Here is a 25002-nt window from a genome sequence, read left to right as displayed (position 1 = left end):
TTGTTTCAGACAAACCACATTTAAGATTAAGCAGTTTCTTGGGCTTGCACATAAGCAGCTGTGGTTCATCTAGTCCAGAAGTGAAATTATCTAACTCAGAGAAGTGATGGAGAAGGGGTGTGTGGAATGCATGAACCCGGGGCTTCATAGTTTAAGTAAAACAAGCTTCACTGTGGTTAATAAAATCACATTAATACTTATAAATAACAGATCAAACGTTACTGTGGAAGACCATATATGCAAAACCCATTTGCTTCAGTGTTGCTTGGCCAGGATTAAGCTGTAAATATCAGTTTGTCTCTTAATACCACTTCCAAGCATGGTGTATATCAGAAATCCCACAAGGACTACACTTGAGGGTGGGGGAGGTGCATTTGCATCCTATGTAGAAGCAAGTGGTGAAATTCACTTCAGTAAGCAAGAAATAGCTATAAAATACAGAGATAGATAGATAGATAGATAGATAGATAGATAGATAGAAAGAAAGACCAAGTATGCCATAAGTTTAACAACTAATACTTCAGATACTAAACAGCTTCCCCCTGTGGGCAACAGAACATGGAAAGCTGCCTTATACCAGTGCAGTGCTGTCAACTGTGACTGGCTGTATCTCCCCAGGGTCTCAGGTAGAAAGTCTTCCCCACCACCTGCTACCTGATCCTTTAGACTGATGACAGACATTGAACGTGGGACCTTCTGCATGCAAAACAAATACTTTGCCACAAAGGTATTCTCCCTCTCCAAGAGGAGAATGACAGCTCTTGGCATTGTGGCAACACTACTGTTATGCCTACAAGAGGCCCTGATGACTATTCTGTGGCAGTAGCTAATACAGTGGACGCTCGGGTTGTGAACATGATCCGCGTGGGAGGCACGTTCGCAACCCGCAGTGTTCGCAACCCGCAGCGCCGTGTCTCCGCACGACCGGGCCGCGATTCGGTGTTTCTGCACATGCACGAGTGCTGAAACCTGGAAGTAACCCATTCTGGTACTTCCGGGTTTCGGCGCCTCTGTAACCCAAAAACGTGCAACCTGAAGCGTCTGTAACCCAAGGTATGACTGTATAGAACAGAACGATGCAACTGTTACTGGAAGGGGTCATTGGGAGTCGTGCCAGGCCTCCAGCAATTCTATCAGTGTGTCAATGCCTTCAACTCATCAACATTCTTCATTCTGGAATTTTGCTTATGAAGCAAAGTAAAGCAATATAATTGTTCCTCATCCCACCCTCTACCCTACAAAGAGCCCCATGTGTTCTGAGCAGTGGTAGAGGCAGATCCAAATTAGCACTGGTGTTTAATTTTCAAGGCAAGGACATCCATCTTTCTCTGTCCTAGTAACCCATAGTACTGCTTGAAATGTGCTTGCACCTAGCTCAGTTTAACATGACTGGATTTCAATCCTTTGTACGTTCATCAAGGTATAAGCCCTTCTGGTACACAGAGGAACCCATCTGAGTAAATATGCAAGGATTGCACTATAAGTGTGCATTGACCCCTCCTGCTCTCCATCTTAAGACTGTTCTAAGCAGCAAAGTTTGGATCTTTTTCATCACACCTTGAAATGTTTCCTCCACAAAGCACAAAGATAGGCTGGTTGTAATCCAGTATTTGTGGGACCCTGCTCATTTGGATAAGCATGAAGATTAAAAAAAAATTAAAAAATTCTGTAAGAATCATTCTCAGCAACAGCCTACATTCAGTTTACAAAATGTGCGTTCAGTGGAGCCAAAGAGCAGAGGTAGGCAACCTGGGGCTCTCCTGATGTGCCTGGACTAAAACTTTCATCATCCCTGGCCATCAGTTATGCTAGCTATGGCTCATGGGCAGTATTAGAAACTGGGGTAGAAAAGCTAGGAGCCAAATGGCTTCTGGGACCTGGGTTGTGGGCACCTAAACAGAATGCCTAGTTGCCACTTGGGCGGGGGGGGGGGGGTCAGCAACACTTTTTATTATTTTGATAAGCATGAATAAATATGCAATCCACATAAGTGGCACATTGTTAATAGCACATTTTTAGCAGAAATTGTTGATGCATGTTTAATTTTGTGTTTACAATCAAAATATTGGTACCAAACATCAGTTTTCAAAACACTCTACTCTTAATTGTTAAACTCCTTAATATATTGTCTATCCTTAACATATACTTTGAGGCTTCAAAGCACATACGTTTCAGTAATCCTTGAGTGTCAGCCAGGTGCAAAAAATGGCACCCAGACTTGTTGAGGAGCTTGCAAATGGAGAATCTTTAAGCGCAAAATGCACCTGGCGCCCTGCTAATTTCGAACCCTGCTCATGGAGGTCAGAGTCTAAGAACATCTGGCTGGCAAACACATTCCTTATCGTTCACACAGAGATGCACTCAAAAGCAGGTAATTTTAATGGAGTTCACAAGTCACAAATAAAAAATCTGCACAAAATGTAACTATTTTAAAATGTTGATTCCTTCTTAGAAGAGAACTAAAGGTTTTACTGACAGAAAGAACAGCTAAGTGGAAATGCATGTTACACTTGTGGCTTTTGCTCGAGTTCAGAGAAGCTGAATTATGACTCCAAGTGATCACTCACCCAAGCAGTGCTCAAGACCCGACCTATTTAATTTCAACAGTTCTTTCTAAATATTTATCTCACCTGGAAAGGATCTATGTAATGCTGGCATGCAGGAGAGAGGAGCATATGAAACACACAACTATCCTCTGAATACTAGGGGTATGAAACAAGATGCCCTTCACTACAAGACGGTATATTTACATAAATCTGTGCATAAAGACCCGCTAGTCAAGTTTGCAGCAAGCAGGTATTTATTTACTTAGAGCACAGAATGGTAACCATTGGCTCTCCAGGTATCAATGAACTGCAACCCCCATCACCCCTGACCATTAACTACACTGAGGCACAAAGAGGCTTCCTCCAGCTAAGAACGGCACACCAACAGTGACACCTCCTGGACAAAGATAGCCTGGCCATGGTAAACCTCCAGATTGTGGAGATTAAACATGTAGTAGGTGGGCCTGCCTTTGAAGACTGCTCAGGAAAACTAGTTATCAGCCTAGCAGCTGTGTTCTATACTAGCAGAGTTCAGCTATCTTGGCATTTCTTCAACAAGTATGTGGGCTGCTGGCCCTGAACCCAATTTTAAGTGCTAGTTCTAACCTTTGAAATCCTACTGCCGCCATATGAGCCTGCCCTATTGGTACATGTGTTATTCAAAGACCTTTGTTCAGTACACCCCAACTTCTGAATTCAAAAACAGTCTTCTCAGTTGTTGATGCAAGTAGAACACCCTCCCCAGGAAAGTTTGCCTGGCATCAAACCTGATGTTATTTTGACAGCCAGACAACAACCTTGGGGGACTTCAGCACAATCACTGAGCTCAGCAGTCTTCTTTTTCAGACCCACCTTTAACCCAAACAAACATTCCAGGACACATTTATCAATTGTTAACATGTTTCTATGATGTAGCGTTGCTCTTGTGACCCACCTTAGGTAAGGCCATGACCTAGTTGGTTTTTATTTTGAGAAATTTGTGAGTGCTTTTATTGTTTGGTATTTTGCAACTTTTAAAACTCTCCCCTTGATTTTTGCTTGCTGACAGAAGGGTTGTTGTATGTATGTATTATACACAAATACAACAGTTGCATGGGTGAGGAGCTGCATGCTTATTTGAAATAACCAGACTAGGACCTTTCAGGTGAGATTTATGGCCAGTCATTCGAGAGGCATTGCACCCTTCCAACTGCTTTACAACATATTAACTTCAAATTCAAACTCTTAGCTTTCAATATAGCAACTAGTGACCACGAAGGAGACTTTTTCAACTAAAAAGAACCACCCTACATGGGGAATAAACTTTAACATGGTGAGGTCATTAGATGTCATCTTAACATGCTTTCCCCAGTAATCAGCTGACATTTTACCTTCAAGCAGAGATGTCAACTTATGCATCATGTTGATAATTTTTAAAAAAGGTAAAGGACCCCTGACAGTTAAGTCCAGTCGCAAACGACTCTGGGGTTGTGGCACTCATCTTGCTGTACTGGCCAAGGAAGCTGACGTTTGTCCACAGACAGTTTTTCTGGGTCATGTGGCCAGCATGACTAAGCCGCTTCTGGCGAAACCAGAGCAGCACACAGAAACGCCATTTACCTTCCCACTAGAGTGGTACCTATTTATCTACTTGCACTTTGACATGCTTTCAAACTGCTAGGTGGGCAGGAGCTGGGACCGAGCAATGGGAGCTCACACCGTCACGGGGATTCGAACTGCCAACCTTCCGATGGGCAAGCCCTAGGCTCAGTGGTTTAGACCACAGTGCCACCCGTGTCTCTTCACGTTGGTAATTATGGCCCCAAAATTCTATTGATCGTTCTCCCCTACAGCTTGTGCTCTTACTGGCGGATGTAACCTCCCTTTTTCTTAAAAAAAAGTTTCATTGGAAGTCTCACCATTGGTCAGTTTAGCTCATTATTGTCATCAAAAATTCAGGGCACCCCAGATGATGGTGATGATTTCATTTATGAATCTCTTCCTATGAAGCATCTCAAAGCAATTTCAAAATACAGTAACAACTGACATTATAAAAACAGTTAAAACAATTACACATATAAAAACAATTTCAAATCCAATAGAGCCTTTGCCATGACTACTGTTGGATATCATTGTTTTGGACCAGATCAGCAGCCATGCCGGCTGGAACTTGTTGTAGTCCAAAACATCTGGAGGGCACCAGGTTGACAAAATCAGCGGTCCCCTTTATCACTACACTGACTGGCAGCAGTTCCCCACCTCAGGCAGAGGTTCTTTTCATGCCTACTTAGGAGATGCTGGGAATTGAACCAGGGACCTTTCACCTGCAAAGCTATGGCCTTCCCTGTAAATCAGTTCTGCCTTGTGGGAGCTGCCAGTACTGGCTCCAAAGCAGAGTTGCTATGAAGATAAAACATGCAGGGGATTGCTGTTTTCTCCTTGGAGGAAGGGCAGGAGAGAAAGGTTATAAACATACACCAGTAATATCCACATAAATAAATAGATCCACATCATCTGTCCACTATCATAGTCAACCCCCCATTTCAATTCAAAGGGGGAGAAGGAAACATGTTTAATCAAGGTCACACAGGTATAAAAAGACTGCACCGACTGTAGGCCAATGTCAATATCCACATGTGAAGTCTGCCAATGTCCTTCTGCCAACTTTTGTTGCACCAGTACCACCACTAGTGGAGTACATAGCTGGTGTGGGGTTGGGACAACTTATGAGAAGAAAGAGTCCAAATCACAGCAGAATGGCTACTAGGAGGATTCCTGTGTGGCAATCCTACCACACTGAGTATCCTGCGACAACATTTTAGCTGTGCCCTATCACCCAGGCTTGTTCCTTTTCAACAACAATACAGCAGCAGCATCTGTCTGTAACGGAATGGGAGAGGAAGTGGGAAAGTAATAGCTTTTCAGATCCCACGTCACCCTGGCTTTGCTTTTAAAGTAGATGCATGCTCTGGAACAGGAGGAAAAGGGTGCAACATATAGCTTCCAATGATTTTATTTAATAATGATGCTGATGCTAACGATGCTCTTATTAATTTAAGTTACAGATAGGTAGCCGTGTTGGTCTGCCATAGTCAAAACAAAAAAAATTCCTTCCAGTAAGTTCACAAAATGCCATTGGCAGAGTGAGAAGGATAGGAACATCACAAAGATTCAACATGACAAATACAACGCAAATAGAAACAGCGACAAAAACTCTCTCTAAGGGAAAGTGCCACCAAATTCTCTATAGGTATTAAGATTGTAGTTTGGGTGCAGACACAACTGGAATTTTCCCTTTCTCCAAAGTGCAACCTGGAGGGGAGATGGGCCAGACTATGAATGACCAATGACCTGGGGGCTGGGTAAAAGGGACTGGTTGTGATACGAGGACACCCTCTCTTTTTACTAATAAGCTCATCTCAAAAGAAAGTGGGCGTTTTAGATATTTAGGTGTGGGTCTTCCTGTGAATCCAACAACACAAGAGAGCACCAAACTGAAGAAGGCTAGCATAAAAGACCACACTCTCAAACATGCAAAAATACGTAGCTAGAGGACCATTTAATCAGTTCCAGGGTTTCATGTTGAAGGCATGCAAAGATATTTGCTTAATATCTCTCTCTTTTGGGGGGTAAATTATATTAATTATGGAGCTAAGATTGAAGGGAGGAGGGACAAAGAGTGAACTCAAGTTTCTGATTTTTAAAAATGGCTTAAATATAATTATTATTCATGCAAAATAACTAAAGCTTTCTTAGAGAAGAGTGCTCTTGAAGAAGGGGCCAGTGAAATTATTCTACAATCTAGTTAACTGAACACAAATCAATTTTCACATAATGGAACTTCACAACTTCCCAACCAGAAAGAGGGAGAGAGCAGGAGAGAGCAGGATGTTTAGCATTGCAATAATGAAGATTTACATTTTGGATTTCGGTTGGGGTTACTACTTTTACCAGAAGAAAGTAAGTGTAGATATGTATGCTAACATCTGAGCAATTATATTTTTGAGAAAGTCTTGCATTTAAACTCACCTGATTCATTCTGAAATCCTGTTGCCTTCTGAAAAGATACATACAACAAAGTAACTCCTGTGATTACATGAACCCTAAAAAGAAAAACAGACAGTTGTCATATGTGCCTACCTTCAGGTTTATAACTGATTTGAAGCTGATCCTCTTCAAGTTAGGAGGATAGCAGCAATCTAGAAAACTACAATTTTTCACCCAACATTTTTTTTAAAAGATATAAATAACTGTAAAGGCACCTAAGCTGCATAACTTCCTAGCTATGTTTCAGTGTGTTATAGTAATAATTAGCATTTATGTAGCACTTTCAAGTGCTCTAAGCACTTTACTTGCATCCTTGCATCACAACAACCTGATAAAGTTGGTCTGCAGACTGGGGAGGGGCATGGGAAACTGAAGCTGAGATTTGGTGGATTCACTACTTCACCTAAGGAGAACCTACAGTAGAGATGGAAGCCTGTGGCTCGCCAAATGTTATTGGGCTCCACTTCCCATCATCCCGAGCCAGCAAGGTCAGGGGTGATGGGAATTATAGTCTAGGAACATCTGGAGGGCCAGAAATTCTTCAGCCCTGCTCTATAAGAAATAAGAAAATCAAGCTGATATTTTAAAGGAATTTTCATATTATTATATTTAAATATTGATGTATGTAAAAGCTACATTGCAAGTCCCTCAAGGAGTCTTGCCTTCTCATATTTGAAGGCAATGAATTCAAAGTAAGAACATTAGTGGCAGAAATGACTGGCAGAATCCGAGACCAGGGAGAAGAGTCGGTGGAAGAAGATTGGAAGAAATTTAAAGTTTATTTACAGAAACATTGTAAAATTAAGGAATGTTAGAAGGATGTTGGAATGAAGTTACGGGGTTTTAGCAGAAATGTTATAAAGGATTAAGTAAAAATAGATTGTTAATTGGTGAGAATGTAAAGTCACATTATATTAAGATAAATTACTAGGATAAAAACAAAGATGGAAAGGATTTGCTGAAATAGTTAATTGAACTAGAATACAAAAAAGGGAGGTGTGAGGAGGTCAAGGAAACAAACAAATGAAAGATAAGTTATGGAAGGATTGATTTGTCTTTTTTTAATTGTTTTTATTCTTCTGTTTTTTTGTTCTTTTTTTTCTTTATTTTTGTAATCTTTCAAAACCTCAATAAATATTTTTTTTTTAAAAAAAGTAAGAACATTAGAGACAACTCACCATCTTTAACATGGGGTGTCCACCCTATTTAAATGACATTACAGTATTTGAAAATGATGTCAGCTACTCCTATTCAGCTTATGGGGAAGTGTGGATACCACCCTAGAACTTGCAGAACATGGTGCACCTGTACTCTAGAAAGCGTGTTTCATTATTGCTGCAAAGGGGTAAAAGGGTAAAGAGGACCCCTGACCGTTAGGTCCAGTCGTGACCGACTCTGGGGTTGCGGCGCTCATCTCGCTTTATTGGCCGAGGGAGCCGGCGTAGAGCTTCCGGGTCATGTGGCCAGCATGACTAAGCCGCTTCTGGCAAACCAGAGAAGCACACGGAAATGCCGTTTACCTTCCCGCCGGAGCGGTACCTATTTATCTACTTGCACTTTGACGTGCTTTCGAACTGCTAGGTTGGCAGGAGCAGGGACCAAACAATGGGAGCTCACTCTGTCGCGGGGATTCGAACCGCCAACCTTCTGATCGGCAAGTCCTAGGCTCTGTGGTTTAACCCACAGCGCCACCCACGTCACATTGCTATATTGCTGCAAAATAGTCACAGAAATTATTGCTCCTAGAGCACAGGTATTCTACTGAAACTCATGCATCCTGTGATTTGGTGGGGCGGCCAGGGGGCTGAGGCGGGGGACAGAACAGTTCATAGTTGAAAGCAGGCTCACATTCTGAGAAATTAAGGCAGAATGAATACAGATAAGAATTTAACAAGTGGTGCCTTACCATACTGTGCATTTAACAAAAAAAGAAAGAGAAGGTCAGGTTCAACCTCCAGCATCTCTATAGCTAAAAGAATCGGGGAGCAAGTGGCCTGAAAGCCTCTCCTCTGTCTGAGACTAAAGAGCTGCTGCCAGTCGACCTTACTAAGTAGCCTAGATGGACAAATATTCTGACCTTGACACACAGTGTACATTACAGTTTGATACATTAAGGACCCATTCACTCTTGATTTTGTAGCTCCATAAAATACTCAAGCCATTAAAAATTGAAATAAGATGCTAGTTTCTCCCGAATGCTGTCAAGAATTTGAAGGCGTGGCTTAACTTTTAATCACTCACATTTGAACAAGATGTTCTAACTCTTATAGATGTACAAAGAGTACAAGTGGTCTCGCTGACATTGAGGTAATAGTTTTTAAATGTGCACAGAAAGAAATAAGCCGCATTAAGCCAGCATTTCAGTGCTAACATCCCCAATCACCTCCCTGCTGTAATCAGATATAGTTGAATTTTGCATATGCCCTGTAGAGAAAGTAATATGTGGGAACAAACAGAAACTGACTGAACATACAAATCACCTCAACAATGTGATGAACTGTTGTAAAACGACCAAGGATGCTTCATTACACTTAAAATACACTTTGAAATGCAAGGCAGCAACTCATCCTTCCCCAACCTAGTGTTCTCCAGATATTTTGGACTACAATTCCCATCATTCCCAGCCAGTACAGCTATATGGTGGGTGTAGTACGAAACAACTGAACAATGCAAAATTAGCATTGTCTGATTTACATTAATTGCAATACCACAAGATAAGAGATTGGGAAACTGCAGCCCTAATCACTGGCCTCACTGTCTGGGGCTGATAAAGTCCAACAATGTCTGCACAGCTATAGGTTCCCCATCCCTACTCTAGATTGCTCTGTTTTGAATGTCAGAGTTGAGCATTTCACACATTTCCCTGTGTACTTTCGAGTGAAAGAAGCCCACATCTGAAAACATTCCAATCTGCTAGCTATACTGAGCAGGCAGGGAAGAAAAGACTGACATTCATAGGGAAAAGAAAAATGGAACACTACACAAACAGTACCATGTATCTCAGTTTCCTGTCTTAACACACAAATCCCAATAATAAAGTATGCAGCCGCCCTACAACTTCTACCAGACGTATAACAAGACTTCTCTCTGTAGGTGCCAACCACCTGCATGGTATAGAATCATAGAATGGTACAGTTGGAAGGGACCCCAATGATTATCTAGTCCAACCCCCTACAGTGCAGGAATCTCAACTAAAGCACTAAAGCATCCTCTGTTAAAAACCTCTAAGGAAGGAGAGTCCACAACCTCCCAAGAGAGTCTGTTCCACTGCCAAACAGCTTTCACTGTCAGAAAGCTCTTCATGATGTTTAGTTGGAATCTTCTTTCTGGTCACCATGTGACAGCCCTTGAGAGAACTGAAGATAGCTATCCTATCTCCTCTCAGTTTCCTCTTTTCCAGACTAAACACACACAACTCCCTCAACCATTCCTCCTAAGGCTTGGGTTCCAGACCCTTGATCATCTTGGTCGCCTTGTTCCAGTTTGTCGATATCCTTCTTAAATTGTGGTGCCCAGAACTGGACACAGTACTAAGGGTGTGGTCTGACCTACGCAGAATAGAGCGGGACTATGACTTCCCTTGACCTGGATACTATAGTTCTGCTGATGCAGCCTAGAATAGCAATGGCTTTTCCCCACCGCTGCAGCATTCCACTGTTGCAAGCTTGTGGTCTACTAAGACCCCATGTTCCTTTTCCTATGTACTACTGGCAATGCAAGTGTACTCCATCTTATATCTGTGCATCTGGTTCTTCCTGTCTAAGTGCAAAACCTGACATTTGTCCCTACTGAAATTCATTTTATTAGTTGTGACCCAGTTATCAAATCTGATAAGGCTACACTGAATCCTGATTCTGTCTTCTGCATGTTTAGTCCTTTATCCTGCAGGTACCATCTTTAGGGGTGACATCTCAAGAATGCCACATTCTTTCCCATCAACCACTATGGTTGTCCAGTACCACAATGTGCTATTGACGGGAAGTGGTTTCCCCGCAAGAGACTAATGCCCCACAGGAGGCTAGTGCATAGTATGGCCTAGCATTTGCAGTATAATACTGATACAATAAAACAAGATCTTACTCCTATATTCTGTGTTAAGTAATAATTACCGCCCCTTGACTTCAGAAACTCAAGGAGTATCAGAGATGCACCAAACAGGTTGGATGGATTTTTATGCATCTTGATTCTGAATACCAGAGAGTGGCTGAAAGGACTATCTCACATTAGCTAACTTTGGGTGTGTACACAAAGCAGATAAAGTGATAACAGCAGGCCAACCTCTGCTTTGTTTCAGAGGATGGGAGCGCTGAAATGAAAAGGCTATTACAACACACACATATCCCTGAATGCACTTCTCTTGTGTTAAGAAGTGGAGTTGTGTTATTAGGCACTGCTATTCATTCTTTTTTTTTTTAGCTTTTTTATCTTGTATTTTTATTCTCCTTGCCTTTATGACTGTTTTTACTATCTATTTTAGTCTGTTGCTTTGTTTAGTGTATTTGCAAATCTCATTTGAGGGGGGGGGATAATGTATCAGTTTCAACGCTCTCATTGGCTAAAATGCACATTTGATTCACTGATGCTCTAAAATTAAGTGAAAGAGCACTTTACAAGCACCATCAGCATCATGTGTAAAAAATGCAAATATTCTGGCTAAACATGCCCTGTACTCCAGCTACCCCATCACTCACCACAGACCCTCCTCTTCTAACATAAAACCACAACAACTTCCCCAGTTAGTCCTTTCCCTTAGTTCCAATTAAGGGGCATTGGCTTCAAATTTTGGAAGCCAACAGCATTCAGACACATTTCCCTTTAGATCTATGGAGGTAGCATGTTGTGTGAGTGGGAGCAGCAAGCTTTGGGGGTGGGGGGTGGAAGCAGGGTGGAGATAAGGAAGAATAAGGAAACTCTGCCTGAAGGCAAATATATGCCTCAAAGATATTCATTTTCATCCTTTTTCATTGTATGCTTTTCTTCATTACTGTTACAATTACATTTCCTGGCTCTTCTCCTTCTACGGACACTATACAAGTGACTCAAAATTCAGAGTACAACAGCAGGACCTCTAGATTACTTGTGGCTTTATTTCCAGGCACTCACTTTGACTTTGGGATGCAATGGGAAGGATTGATACATCTTTTCATCCTAGCTTTCAGCACAACTCCCATTCATGCTAAAATCGCACCCCCAATCCAGAACCTAACTTCTGTGAGGACGGGGGATCCCTCCTTCAGTCAAACTCCTGTCTAAGGGGCAATTAGATGCACACACTTTTATGCAACCTCCTACAACCAAACTTTGGGTGTGTGTGTTGGGGGGTCCTTTTCAGAACCACTCAACTCCATATTTCAAACTTAGTTGTGAGCATGGGACAGAGTCCCACTTCCAGAACCCTGCTCCTTCCCATTAGAACTTTACTATCCATTTATGCACCTCCACTTTTAGCAGGGGGGCAGGAATCCTTTCTGGAGGCGTCCTCCCACCCATCCTCTAACTGGGAGCAAAATATTCACCAACACACTCATTCATGTACGTATCCCATCATTCCACCACAATTCGGACATGGAAGCAGGGAGGGAGAAGACCCCTTTCCTGGCCCACGCCTATCTGCTATGTGAAACACAACACATGCACATGAACATGGAACTCTACTTATACACTACAACACGTGTGGGGTGGGGTCTGGGGTCCCCTTTACAGACCTACTTCCTCAACTGAGATAAAATACAACACACACACACACAAACACCAACCCATCAAAGCAGGCCTAACACTGTTCAAGAAAAAGCCCCATCCCTTTGGGGGCTTGGGGGGGTCCCCCCCTCAAAAAAACCCTGCAATATGAAAAAACAACACCCCTGAATCAACACCTTATCCTTACTCTACCCCCACCCCAAATCCCTTGCACCCCTCTATTTTTGCTAAAGCGGGGTGGGGGTGGGAGGTTTCCCGGAAGCGGTGTGTTTGTGTGTCCCCCTCCCAGTTTTACTCCCAATGGGGCAACCCCTGCAACGAGACTCCCCCCCACTCTACCACACCCCTCCCCATCAATACACGCCTCACCTCCAGCCCCCCCCCCAATCCACGTCTCCCTCCCCCCAGTCCACTTTGGGTCATGCGCGGGGGTGGCTCCCCCAATTAGGATAACCTCACCCCAATTCACACCTCTCACCCCTACACCGCATCCCACCCCATGCCCATCCTATGTCCACTCCGCTTCTTTGGGGGGAAGAGGGTGCCGCTGGCGAGGAGGGTGTGTGTGTGTGTGTGTGTGTATCGTCCCCCACAACCCCCCCCCCACAACCACCCTTGGGGCGAAATCCCCTTCCCCACTCCGCCGAGCCCCCTTCGCTGAGAGGGGAAGAAGCGGCGGGCAAGTGGCTGCCGCCTTGACCCTGCCCTCGCCCCCCTCGCCCGAGCCGGCCTTTACCTGCGCTGCCCGCCGCCGTGGCCGCGGCCTCCTCCTCCTTCCTCGAGAGCCGACCCCCGGCTCAGCCCGAAAGGCCCCACAGGGCCCCTCGGCCCCCTCCGGACGCCATTTTGTCTCCGGCCTCGGAAGTGACGGCGGCGGCGGAGAGGCCGGGAGGGGAGGGGGAGAGGGAGGGGAGGGGGCCTCGTGCGAGGGAGGGAGGGAGGGAGGGAGGAGGGCGCGCGAGGCGACCACTCAACGGCCGGCGGCGCCCGAGGGAATAAGAGCTCGCGCGGGGAACGGCCTTCCTGGCTCTCGGGTGAGAAGCTCGTCCTCACTGAGGTCTAGAGGGATGGTGATTGGAGGGGGGTGGCTTCTAGGGTGGGAGCGCAGCAGGCAGCCCGGCGGCTAGAGCGAAGTGTGGGGCTCAGGCGCTCTCGCTCCGAGGGGGCTCCGGCAAGCAGCCCGTCCTCACTGAGGACTAGCGGCCCCGTGGGGTTGTAGCGCATGCTGAACGGGCAAGAAGGCTGCCCTCGCTGAGGACTAGAGGGTTGTGTGGGAGGCAAGAAGGTTGCCGTCATGGAGGACTACCGGTCCTGTGGGACTATAGGGACAAAACACAGCAGAATCCGCTCCATGCGGGGCTCTTAGTCTTCAGTGAGTCACGCAGTGCCGGATTTACGTATAAGCTAAACAAGCTATAGCTCTCTTGGGACCCCCTCCAAAATTTCACTAGTAATATACTTCTTAATTGTATTTCAGTTCAACAATTACTTTGATAAAATACATATTTCGTTATGTGCAAATGGCTTTAGATACCTGTTAGGTCCATAAATTACCAAATAGCATATATTCAACACAAAAAACAGTGACAATTTGTTGTTGACAAAAGACAGCTGGACCTATAAAGGGGCCCCATTACTTTCAGTAGCTTAGGGCTCATCAAACCTAAATCCGGCCCTAAGTGAGTGGATAGGCAGATCTCCCCCTTATTGACAACTTGGCGGGGATGTGGGAAACAAGCAGCCAGTTCTCAATGAGGACTAGAGACTATGTGGAGCACAGCACCCGCTATGCGACTTCCAGGGATGTGGGGAGCAAGCAGCCAGTCCTCAATGAAGACTAGAGGCTACGTGGGGTTCTGGTGACTGCGGAAGAAGCTCACCCTCACTGAGGATGAGAGAAGTCCTCAGGTTGTTGCTGTGGTGCTTACAATACTGCTTACACTGGGAGGCCAGGGTTCAAATCCTCCACTCATCCATGAAGCTTAGAATCATAGAATCATAGAGTTGGAAGAGACCACAAGGGCCATCGAGTCCAACCCCCTGCCAAGCAGGAAACACCATCAGAGCACTCCTGACATATGGTTGTCAAGCCTCTGCTTAAAGACCTCCAAAGAAGGAGACTCCACCACACCCCTTGGCAGCAAATTCCACTGTCGAACAGCTCTTACTGTCAGGAAGTTCTTCCTAATGTTTAGGTGGAATCTTCTTTCTTGTAGTTTGGATCCATTGCTCCGTGTCCGCTTCTCTGGAGCAGCAGAAAACAACCTTTCTCCCTCCTCTATGTGACATCCTTTTATATATTTGAACATGGCTATCATATCACCCCTTAACCTCCTCTTCTCCAGACTAAACATGCCCAGCTCCCTTAGCCGTTCCTCATAAGGCATCGTTTCCAGGCCTTTGACCATTTTGGTTGCCCTCCTCTGGACACGTTCCAGTTTGTCAGTGTCTTTCTTGAACTGTGGTGCCCAGAACTGGACACAGTACTCCAGGTGAGGTCTGACCAGAGCAGAATACAGTGGCACTATTAGCTTGCTGGGTGACCTTTGGCCAGCCACTGCCTCTCAACCTAACCTACCTCACAGGGTTGTTGTGAGGCTAAATGGGATGGGGAAAGAACCATGGACAGCACTTTAATCTCTTCAGAAGAAAGGCAAGATAGCAATGTAACTTTGAAAAAGGAAAAGCTCCTGTTAGTGCCAGCCGGTGTGGCCAGTCATCAGGGATGATGGGATCTGGCGTCCAGGAACATATGCAGAGCCACTGGTTGACTGCTCCTGCCCTAGGCAATGCACCCTAAGCTGCAGCCATTCCTCCACTGGCAGTGGCACCAAACTGACCCTGCACCCAAGGGCTTTGCAGTGCGGATCACATCACAGAGAGAAGAGAAGACTGAGAAGGTGATATGAGAGCCAAAATCAAGTTTCCAAAGGGCTGCCACATGGAAGACGGAACAAACTTGTTTTCTGCTGCTCCAGAGGGTAGGACCCAAACCAGTGGGTTCAAACTAGGAAAGGAGATAACAACTAAACCTTAGGAAGAAGTCATTCTTCAGGTCATTCGTTATTCAGATCTAGAAATCCCCCACATTACTTTCTCATGCATGCACTCTTGGGTTGGGGCAACTGGCTAAAATGTTTTAAATGGTTCTAATTTTGGTTCCTCTGTTTTGTTTTTGTTGGGTAGAAGCTGCAACCTGAGTTTGAATTCTTCGTTGAGCGGGAGCCAGGATGCTGCTGCTGCTTCATTAATATTATCATTATTTTACTGGTCTTCACTTAATGTTGCCACTAGCTGGTGCTAGAAAGCCATTTATAAAGCATCCTGCTCTATAAAGAAAATCTTATCATGCAGAAGGTAGAGATAGTGAGGCCCTGCCAAGGAATTCCTGTTGCTCACTTGTTCTGTGATGTCTCATGGAGCAGGGAGTTTTCCAAATATGCCTGCGGTAGGGGAACCTCAGGCACAGGAACTGAATGCAGCCCTCCAGGAGTCATAGAATTGTAGAGTTGGAGGCTATCCCAAGGTTTATCTGATCCAACCCCATGCAATGCAGGAATCTCAACAATCCTCTATCCAATTTGAAACCATACCAGACCCTGCTTATCTTTGCAAATGTGCTAGCTAGGAGTCTCTCTGGTCCCGAAGACTCAACAATTTTGCACCCTCCTTGAGAGCTTTTGCCTGGCTGGAATGTGTCCATGAACTTTGAACATGCCTTGCTTGACTGTATGGAGGGCAGACAGGGAGCAGGATGAGCATGTGTGGAAACTAGCCTACTGAACAAAGTTACCATATTTTTCCGTCTATAAGATGCCCCATGTATAAGATGCCCCCTATTTTGGGGTCTTAGATTTAAGAAAATGGGGGGAGATGTATCTTTGTATAAGACACCCCTTAATTTTTGACATTATCTTTTAGGGGGAAAAACCTAGTCTTATACACGGGAAAATATTGTACATTGGTCCACCCATTTCTGCATCTGGCCCTGCCCACCACTGTCATGTGGCCCCCCAGACATTTGCCCAGATTTGAATGCAGCCCTCAGGTCCTCACTCCTGGAATATGTCATCCATTGTTATTAGCTGCCCTCTGTCCTGCCACCCTGAAAAACGTTAGTTAGAAACACCCCCATTCCCCACTTCTAGGGGTGCCTAGGATAATTGCCTAGGATTATATTGTTGATATTTCTTTTATTTATTTGTTCAAATTTGGGACTCCCCCTGTCCTTTTTTCATATTGATTAAGCAACATTGGGGTGAAGCTTCACACATATTGTATCAAGTTTTTCAGGGGGAGATATTTTTCAGCCAACACACAGGACCATATTTGTGGACCAGTAACACACACACACAAATAATGTTGCGGTCATCATACAATCGCAGCAAGATTTTTCAATAAAACAGTGTTTTATCAGTTCTCATGTGTTTACTGATGTGCACATGTACACAGAAAAATCAGGAAGGTTGCAATGGTGCTGTCTTAGCTCTCCCTGGAGGATAAGGAATTCAAACTCATTTTCTTCCAAAATCTTTAATGCTCAAATCAGTACTGTGCATGGCTAAGCAAGCTAAGACATTGATCCAGCAAGTGACATGCCCCCTTGTGTCCCATTATATAGGAGCGGACTGGGCAAGCAAACTAGAATTGGAGGGTTGGACCTGAGCACTTGCAACTCCCAACCAGCCCCTCCAGGATGTCTGCTCTGGACTCAAGACAGATGCAGATGAAAGGGAATGATGAAACTGCAGCAAAGGGGGCATGCTTGAATTTGAGAATCCATTTTAGAAACTGCTCTAGTCAAACTGGAATCCAGGAAGAGCGGGGCATCAGATGGGGAGCAAACAAAAGGAACGGGAACGGAACTGGAGAAATTCTCTCACCACAATCGCTGACAGCTCCATTCCATGGGTGGAACCCGATGTGACTGCAGCCTTCCCTCTTTCTGACATTGCCGAAGAATGCTTTGTTGGTTGGAATGTGAAGAACATGCCAAGCATTTCAAAAGCCCCAATGCTGCTGGAGGAACGTGCTGGAAGATAACAGGAAACAGCCCTGTTTTCCTAATCTGAGTGAAGCATGAAGCCCTTCAGGGACAAGACAGAAGAGGCTGTTTCGTGTTCTCATATTTGCAATTGTTTCAGCTACTCCTGCTTTCTGACACCTGTTCAAAGTACTGAGTTGTATCCAATGTTGGTCTTACTCCAAGTAAACCTACTGAAATTAATGGGCATGACTCACTGGCCCATCTCTCTCAGTATTGTCTGCACTGCCCCTACTCTTAGAGTTTTAGACAAGGGTCTGTTCTAGTCCTAGGATATTCTGTGGATCGAAGCAGGTATCTTCTGGATGCAAAGCAGATGCTTTGCCACCAAGCTACAGCCTGCCCCTTAACTTATGTCTGTTAATTTCAATTTCATTTCAGTGGGTCTACTCTGAGTAGTTGGATGCTACCCATTGCCACTGTTTATTTGCCCTTCCTGGAGGTGCCTTTAGAAACATTCTGCTAGAGTGTGCACATGCACACTGTGAACCTTTTCAGCCTGAGATCTTCAAAAGTTTGGTCTGGTGCAAACTGAGCCTTATGTACATGCTTGTAGGTGCATCCACAAGACACCAGCGCCCTGCTCTCACCCTTCCATGGCCATTTCCCCAGATAGCAAATAATTGAGTTTGGTTGATTGAGTTTACTTCTACACTAAGCTCTGCCCCAGGCAGCTTACAGGAAACATTCAAAACGCAGGGCATTGGAAATACAAATATACAAAATACAGAGCGTGCCAGTAAATTAAAAAATGACAAAAAACAGCAGTTTAGAAAACACAGAATCAATTCAATATCGCAAAACAAAAATCTATTCTAGACTGAAGTACATAAATTCAAAGCAAAACCAGAGTTAACCGACAATAAAGTTTCTGATACTGGTCTTGCTCGCTGCACTCCAAGGAGCCTGGCTTAAATACAGTGGTACCTCAGGTTAAGTACTTAATTCATTCCAGAGGTCCATTCTTAACCTGAAACTGTTCTTAACCTGAAGCACCACTTTAGCTAATGGGGCTTCTTGCTGCTGCCGCATCGCCGCCGCATGATTTCTGTTCTCATCCTGAAGCAAAGTTCTTAACCCGAGGTACTATTTCTGGGTTAGCAGAGTCTGTAATCTGAAGCATATGTAACCCGAAGTACCACTGTACAGTTTGGAGAGGAGGGGCAGGTGTTATGCAGCTGGCTCCCACATCTTTTTTCCAGAGGAGGCTGACAGCACCAAAAGTTTAATGACAGGGCAATTGTGATAAGTCTCTTCCGCAGCCTCCTTTGTACAGGTCTGTATGTCAGGGCTGAGCTTTAAGTAAGTGGCAGTGACTGCACCGAAGGCAAAAAGACCTGTCCTCTTCAGTTTAAGTGAAACAGGAAGCTCTTTCATGTCCTGTAAAGCCCAAATGTCATTCTGGAGGGAACGGCAGCCCAGAATCTGAGAAAGCTTTATTTGCCTGCTTGATGTCCTAAGTTGTAGTTCTACTAGCTCACCACATGAGGGTAGCTGCCCAGACAGCTAAAAGTTTTCCATTCTAGTGTTTCCTCAATCACAATGCAAAGTTCAGAGAAGCATGATGCTAATATTCATTGCCTCTGCTATTTGGAAAGCATGACTCTTCCCTGTTAGTGGTCGAGAAAGGGGATGATGTCACTATTCCAAAAGAGGCAAGGAGGCTTTTCAGTCCTTGGAGCCCTAATCCAGAACAGGATCGGTGTTGCTGAGCTCTGGTGCGGTCCTTGCTCCCCTCCTGTTGAAATGTTTCCATTGACAGCTGTCTAATCCATCTGTGCTTATTTTTGGGTTCTGCATGTTAGCGAGTGGCACATCTTATCCCTGCACCACTATCCTGCCTTGCAGCCAAGCTGCGGAACTCAAGCCGCAGGTGCAAAAGAACAGGTGCATTGCAAAAGGGTTGCTTACGGAGCAGATTGCTTCAGCCTGCCCTCTCCCCCCAATCCCTTTCTCCACTGCAGAGGAACACAAACTGCAGACACACAGATAAATCACACGTTGGAGGAAATGGCTTCCTGTAATCAAATATGGGAAATGTGGGGATGCTTTGGCATATGGTATTCTGCAGGGCTCTGGAGTTTAAATCAGGGAAGGTTCCGTTGCTTCTGACATCACCAGTTTGCTTCACCAGCATAGGTTTCAGTGACTTAACCTGGTTAGTTCCATGTGCTTCAAGGACAACCTTGTGCAACCTGATGCTCTCCGGATATTGTTCAACCACAACTCCTTACCACACAAGGCAGAGATGGCCACCAATTTAGATGGCTTAGGATTAGACAGATTCATGGAGGAGATGGCTTTGCGCTGACTTGACAGTTAGAGGCAGCAATGCTTCTGAATACAGTGGTACCTCTAGTTGCGGACCTAATCTGTTTTGGGGTGCCGTTTGCACCCTGAAAAGTCTGCAACTAAAGCACCTCTTCTGCACATGTGCGTGGCGCGATTGAGCGCTTCTGCATGGGCGTGAAGCATGCAGATCGCTTCTGTGCATGCGCAGGTGGCAAACCCAGAAGTAAACACTTCTGGGTTTGCCGCGTTCATAAGCTGAAAGTCCGTAATGAGCAGAACGCAACATGAGGTATGACTGTACCAATTGCTGGAAACCACGGGAAGGGAGAGTGTTCCTTTGCTCAGGTCCTGCTTGGAGGTTTCCCACAGGCCTCTGGTTGGCCACTGTGAGAGCAGGATGATGGACTTAATGTGCCTTTATAATAATTTAATAATAACAGTTATTATTATTTGTATGCCACTCATCTGACTGGGTTGCCCCAAACACTCTGGGTGACTCCCAACAGAATACTAAAAACACGATAAAACATCAGACATTAAAAACTTCCCTAAACAGGGCTGCCTTCAGATGTCTTCTACAAGTCAAATATTTATTTCATAGACATCTGATGGGAGGGCATTCCAGAGGGTGGGTGCGACTACTGAGAAGGTCCTCTGCCTGGTTCCCCGTAACCTCACTTCTCATAGTGAGGAAACGTTCAGAAGGCTCTTGGTGCTCTTTAGCCTGATCCAACAGGCTCATATGTTTTTATGTTCTTAACACCTGTCACCACCCAGCCAGCATGGCCAGTGGTCTGGGATGGTAGGAGTTATACTTCAGGAACAGATGGACCTTTGACCTGTTCCATTGGGCTCTTAGGTTCTTACCTTCAAGGGCAGCCCAATGTAGAGTGCATTGCAGTAGTCCAGTCTATCAGGCCATGGAATACCATGTGCACATGCACATTTCTCATGCTGCTTTTACTATATATGCTTACAAGTAGTTCTGTTGCGCTCAGGTCCTGCTCACTAGCTTCCCAAGGACATCTGACTGGCCACTGCGAGAACAGAGTGTGGACTCGATGGGCTTTTGGCTTGATCCAGCAGGCACTTCTTATGCTCTTATGCTAACTTCTTGTCTCGCTGGAAGGGACGTTGCCTGGCTGAGCAACTGAGTGCTTGCTCCTTGCCCCTCCTTGGCCGCCTCTACTTGACCTTCTTGAATGTCAGCTGCTACTTTGGGAACTTACCTCCTGCTTGCCTTCGATTACACCCTGCCTTCCTCCATCACTTTGGATAATTGGCGGCTGCTTATGCAACTTGACCTTTCACTGCCCTGCACTTCTGCTCTCTTCTGGCCCGCATCAGACAGCATCCAGCTGGCCTCTCTTGGCTGCTGTGACACTGGTGTGGGTTTCCTGCGGGCTTAGGGATCCTGTAGCTCTCCACACTTTGTGGAACTCCATCTCCCATCATCATCATCATCCCTGACCATTTGGCCCTGGTGCTTGGGGCTGATGAGCTTTGGAGGCCAACATCTGGAGAACCACAAGTTCCCCATCACTGGTTTGCTGTAATCCTAGGGCAGCTAACTTTTTTCAGCCTAGTGGCTTCATCTCCCTCTGCTCCTCAAGAAGACCATTTCAACGTCCTGGTTTGGCATCTCCATAGATCTCCTGCTCTGCAGTAGTCCTGAGGCCCAGATTATTGTTGCCAATAATCAGGAATTCTGGAGGAATAGATACCTCCCCACTTCAGGGACAACTCCAACTGTGTTAGCGATGGTTATGTCCTCCCTCCACTGTGGGAGGCAGTATGCCTCTGAATATCAGTTGCTGGTAAGTCACAGGTGGGTAGAGAGCTGTTGCATTCAAGTTCTGCTTGCAGTCCATATAGTTTCTCCTACAGACAGGTTTGTGAGGCTGGGTGGAGAGCTTTACTTTCTTATTCCCTTACACATGAAAAGAAGGGAGAACCAATATGGGCAGGTGGTTTAAAAAAACTTTTATTTTCTCAGGTTTTAATCAACACATTGTGGCTGGCTTTTTGAGCTGCTTTGGAACTACTGTTATACTGTGTATTGCTTTGTGCTGTATTCTCTGTTTTATTGAATTTGTATGTAGCCATTTTACAGCATTTTTTAATTCAATGGGGGGAAAAGTCCAGCTTTCAGGCTTCCCACTGGGGTATCTGGTTGGCCACTGCAAGAGCAGGATGCTGGATTAGATGGGCCTGATCCAGAAGGACTCATCATGTTCTTATAATGTCCAAACCAGAAGTTGGAACATGTCACACCACTGTATCCTGATGAGTGATGAACTGTCAGGGCAAGCCATCCATATGATGTTAGACTACAATTCCCAAGATCCCTGAACCTGCTACCTGGGGTTGATGGTGCCTTGCTTACCCAGCTTTAGGAAGGCAGCAAGAGCATGGTGGGGTGGGTGTGGGTGTGCCAAAAAAGGCATTGAGGGCCACATATTGGACACCCCTTCTCTGGGGCATCTGGTTGGCCACTGTAACAGCACCATGTTGACTACATGGACTTTTGTCCTGATTCATAACAGCTCACCTTAAATGCCATCATTTTCCCCTCATTTTCTTCAGGATTATCCCTGGGCAAACAGATCCTAAATATTCAGACAGTTGTATTTACTCTTTTAAAAAACAAGCAAACACAGTTTAAGTTGTTGGCTGAACCAGTGCTATTTTGGTCTGTTTGGGCCCAATCAAATATTTATTCTGGTTCACACCGCTGTGCCTGCAGGTCGAAGAGAAGCTTAGCCTTGTCCTAAAATTACCTCAGAAGCAGGGCTGTAGCTCCAAGGTAGCCTGCCACAGCATCAACACAGGGCATCAATTTCCACCCATGGAGTTGCCCTCATTTGATCTATGCTGCCTGCCAAAATATGTGAGCACAATCTGATCTTGTGCTTCTTCAGGGGTGTGTGTGTGCAGGACAATTTCCCAACACAATCGTGCATATGCAGGAATCCCCAAATTTCAGGTTTCCTTGACAGCACATCATTATCTGTTATATTAATACAAACAAATTCACCACACACCACTACTAGAACATATCCAAGGAAGCTGGATGTTGGACGATTCAGGGTAGATGAAAGAAAGCACAGCTTCACACAGTGCAGATTTAAACTGGGGAACTCACTCCCACAGAAGGTGGCAATAGCCACCAACCTGGATGGTTTTAAAAGAAGATTTTGCTCGGTGGGCTGGTGGGCTGAATTTGGGCCCCAGGACTGGGGATTCCGCAACCCCGTTTAACCCTAACCCAAAGAACAAACAGCCCTTCAGCTTGGGAATCAGAAGAGAGCAGACTATTATGGGAGTCAGTGAATATGATGTACAGCAGGAATAAAAAGAGCCTTCACCAAGGTGTAAGGTATGGGAAAGGGCAGTGATGCTCTGTATAAAAATAGGAGTGTCCCAAGCAAAATGTTGGAAAGGATGAGTTATCTTTGGCTTGCATGTTTGGAGAACAAACTTCGGAAACTTCCTTGAGCTTTTCTCAGTGCCGGATTTACGTATGAGCTAAACAAGCTATAGCTTAGGGCCCCACTCTCTTGCCCCCCCCAAAAAAAAACTAAAGGAAAAAAAACAACTGGATGTACATTTCCAAAATATAAGATTAAAAAAACAAATAAAATAAAACCTACAAACAGCAACAGTGTTTTGTGTTGTTTAGGCTCCTATGATGTAAGTAATGGGCCCCGCCTGCTAGCCTGCTCCCTAAAATATCATTGGTTTGCTCATTTCTATATATAGGGTGCCTACATTCTGCACGGACTGGGTGCATGGCATATATTCAACACAAAAAACAGTGACAACTTGTTGTTGACAAAGGGCAGCTGGACATATAAAGGGCCCCATTACCTTCAGTAGCTTAGGGTCTCATCAAACCTAAATCCGGCCCTGGCTTTGCTGAACATGCTGGTCAAAGCCCATGTGAGTCAAATTGGTGCAGTTTGAAGTTGGCTCATAAACTCCAGCTGTGCATGACTGAAGAGGCGTGCGATGCCTCAGGGGACAATCTGAGATAAAGACAATCATTTTGAGGTCCAAATGAGACACCATCTGTGCCAGGGGCAGGAAAACTCTGGTTCAGGCAGAGGCACCAGGGGCCTGATGCACAGCTTGTGCATGTAACAACATGCACATGACGTGTGTGGCACGCATTGCTGGGAGGATGCAGAGTGCAGAGCCCAGCGCAGCCCAGCATGTCTGCAATGGCCAGCAGCTCCTCTTCTGGCCACTGAAGTTGCGCTGTGCTGGGCTCCATGCTCGTCTGCTTCTGTCCCCTCAACATTGAGGGGGCTCAGCACATTCCCAATAAATAGGCGGTGGGGGGGACAGCTTGGTCCCATAGAGCCAGTGCCCCTGGGCTTGGGGGGCTCTAGGTCTCATTATGGGACTCTCAGGACTCTTCCAGGCCACACCCCTCTCTCCAAACCACACCTCTTATTGGTCCTGCTGTGAAGGCTTTTGCCTGGGTGGATTGTGCCCTTGAAATGTGATAATGTCAAAATGGAGTGTTTGTGTGTAGCTGGAATTGTGTGGCTGGAACTGTAGGCTACTGAGCAAAGGTAAGAGTTGCATCCATTGCATACAGCCCCTGGAAGGCTTTTCTGAAAGGAATGTGGCCCCCGGGCTGGGAAAAATCACCTTCCACTGATTCATGCACTTAAAAGTAAATAAGCAGATATGTGTGTGTAGGATCCCAATTGGGACCCTTGTGTGTGCTTATGTGTGTAGCAAGGATTTAACCTTTCCCCTCCCACTGTGAGTCAAGTCTCTGTGATTGCTCTTTGCATTGGAAAATAAAATATTCCATTGGTGCAACCTTGCCAACTCCATGGCTAATTTTGGGTCATGTCTGGCTTAGCCCATGACAAACGGGATAGCGGGCACTTGCCCTCTGTTGTTGAAATTCCACAGAGGCTACCACCCCCACTTGCCCTTCCTCTCTTGAAGTTGCTCAGGAGAGGAAGAGGAAGCAAGCCATGCGCTTGACATATTGTAGGCTGTGGCAAATGTCAGAGCTGGATTGCACCCAGGAGATCAGCTCATCCCACCCGCTGCCATGATGCAAGGCAACGACTTTGCAAAGAGCCACTCATCCAGAAATGAAAGAGGCTTCCCCCGTATCATTTCTCGATTGGCTTTGCTCTGCCCTCTCTTCTACTCCTGCTCAAAGCCTAAAATTAGTTCTGAAATTGGTGGCACTCACAGTCTGCGATGGGGAAATCTCTCAATTTGCATCTCTCATTTTTCTAGTCTTCAATTTTGTTCTCCACATTTCCACATCAGTTTGTGTGTGTGTGTGTTTTAAAAAAGTCTTTTGCTGTTAATTTTAAATGTTCTTAATTGTTTTTAACTGTTTTTTAATTTCTAATATTTCTT

General features: G+C 45.2%; 1 protein-coding gene and 1 long non-coding RNA gene across 3 annotated transcripts in view; one reads left to right on the top strand and one right to left on the bottom strand.

Moving 5' to 3' along the window:
* PRDM2 (PR/SET domain 2) overlaps positions 1-13155 on the bottom strand; it is a 48843-nt gene extending 35688 nt beyond the window's left edge. Inside the window, exons 1-2 of the mRNA XM_083752384.1 lie at positions 13006-13155; positions 6555-6628 (exon numbers count right to left, since the gene is read on the bottom strand). Coding sequence (XP_083608510.1) covers positions 6555-6596 — 42 coding nt within the window. The 5' untranslated portion in view covers positions 6597-6628; positions 13006-13155. The remainder of the gene's footprint in view (positions 1-6554; positions 6629-13005) is intronic.
* Positions 13156-13213: 58 nt separating this feature from the next.
* LOC310850906 lies at positions 13214-24441 on the top strand. Of its 2 annotated transcripts, none has more exons than XR_014567459.1 (2): positions 13214-13303; positions 21256-24441. It is a non-coding gene; the product is annotated as an uncharacterized lncRNA (long non-coding RNA). The 2 variants fall into 2 exon arrangements; XR_014567460.1 differs by having other exon boundaries at positions 21222-24441.
* Positions 24442-25002: the final 561 nt, after the last annotated feature.

The sequence above is a fragment of the Podarcis gaigeae genome (assembly GCF_964106915.1).
Source record: "Podarcis gaigeae genome assembly, chromosome: 8".
Lineage (NCBI taxonomy): Eukaryota > Metazoa > Chordata > Lepidosauria > Squamata > Lacertidae > Podarcis > Podarcis gaigeae.
This window is presented reverse-complemented; position numbering and strand designations above follow the sequence as displayed.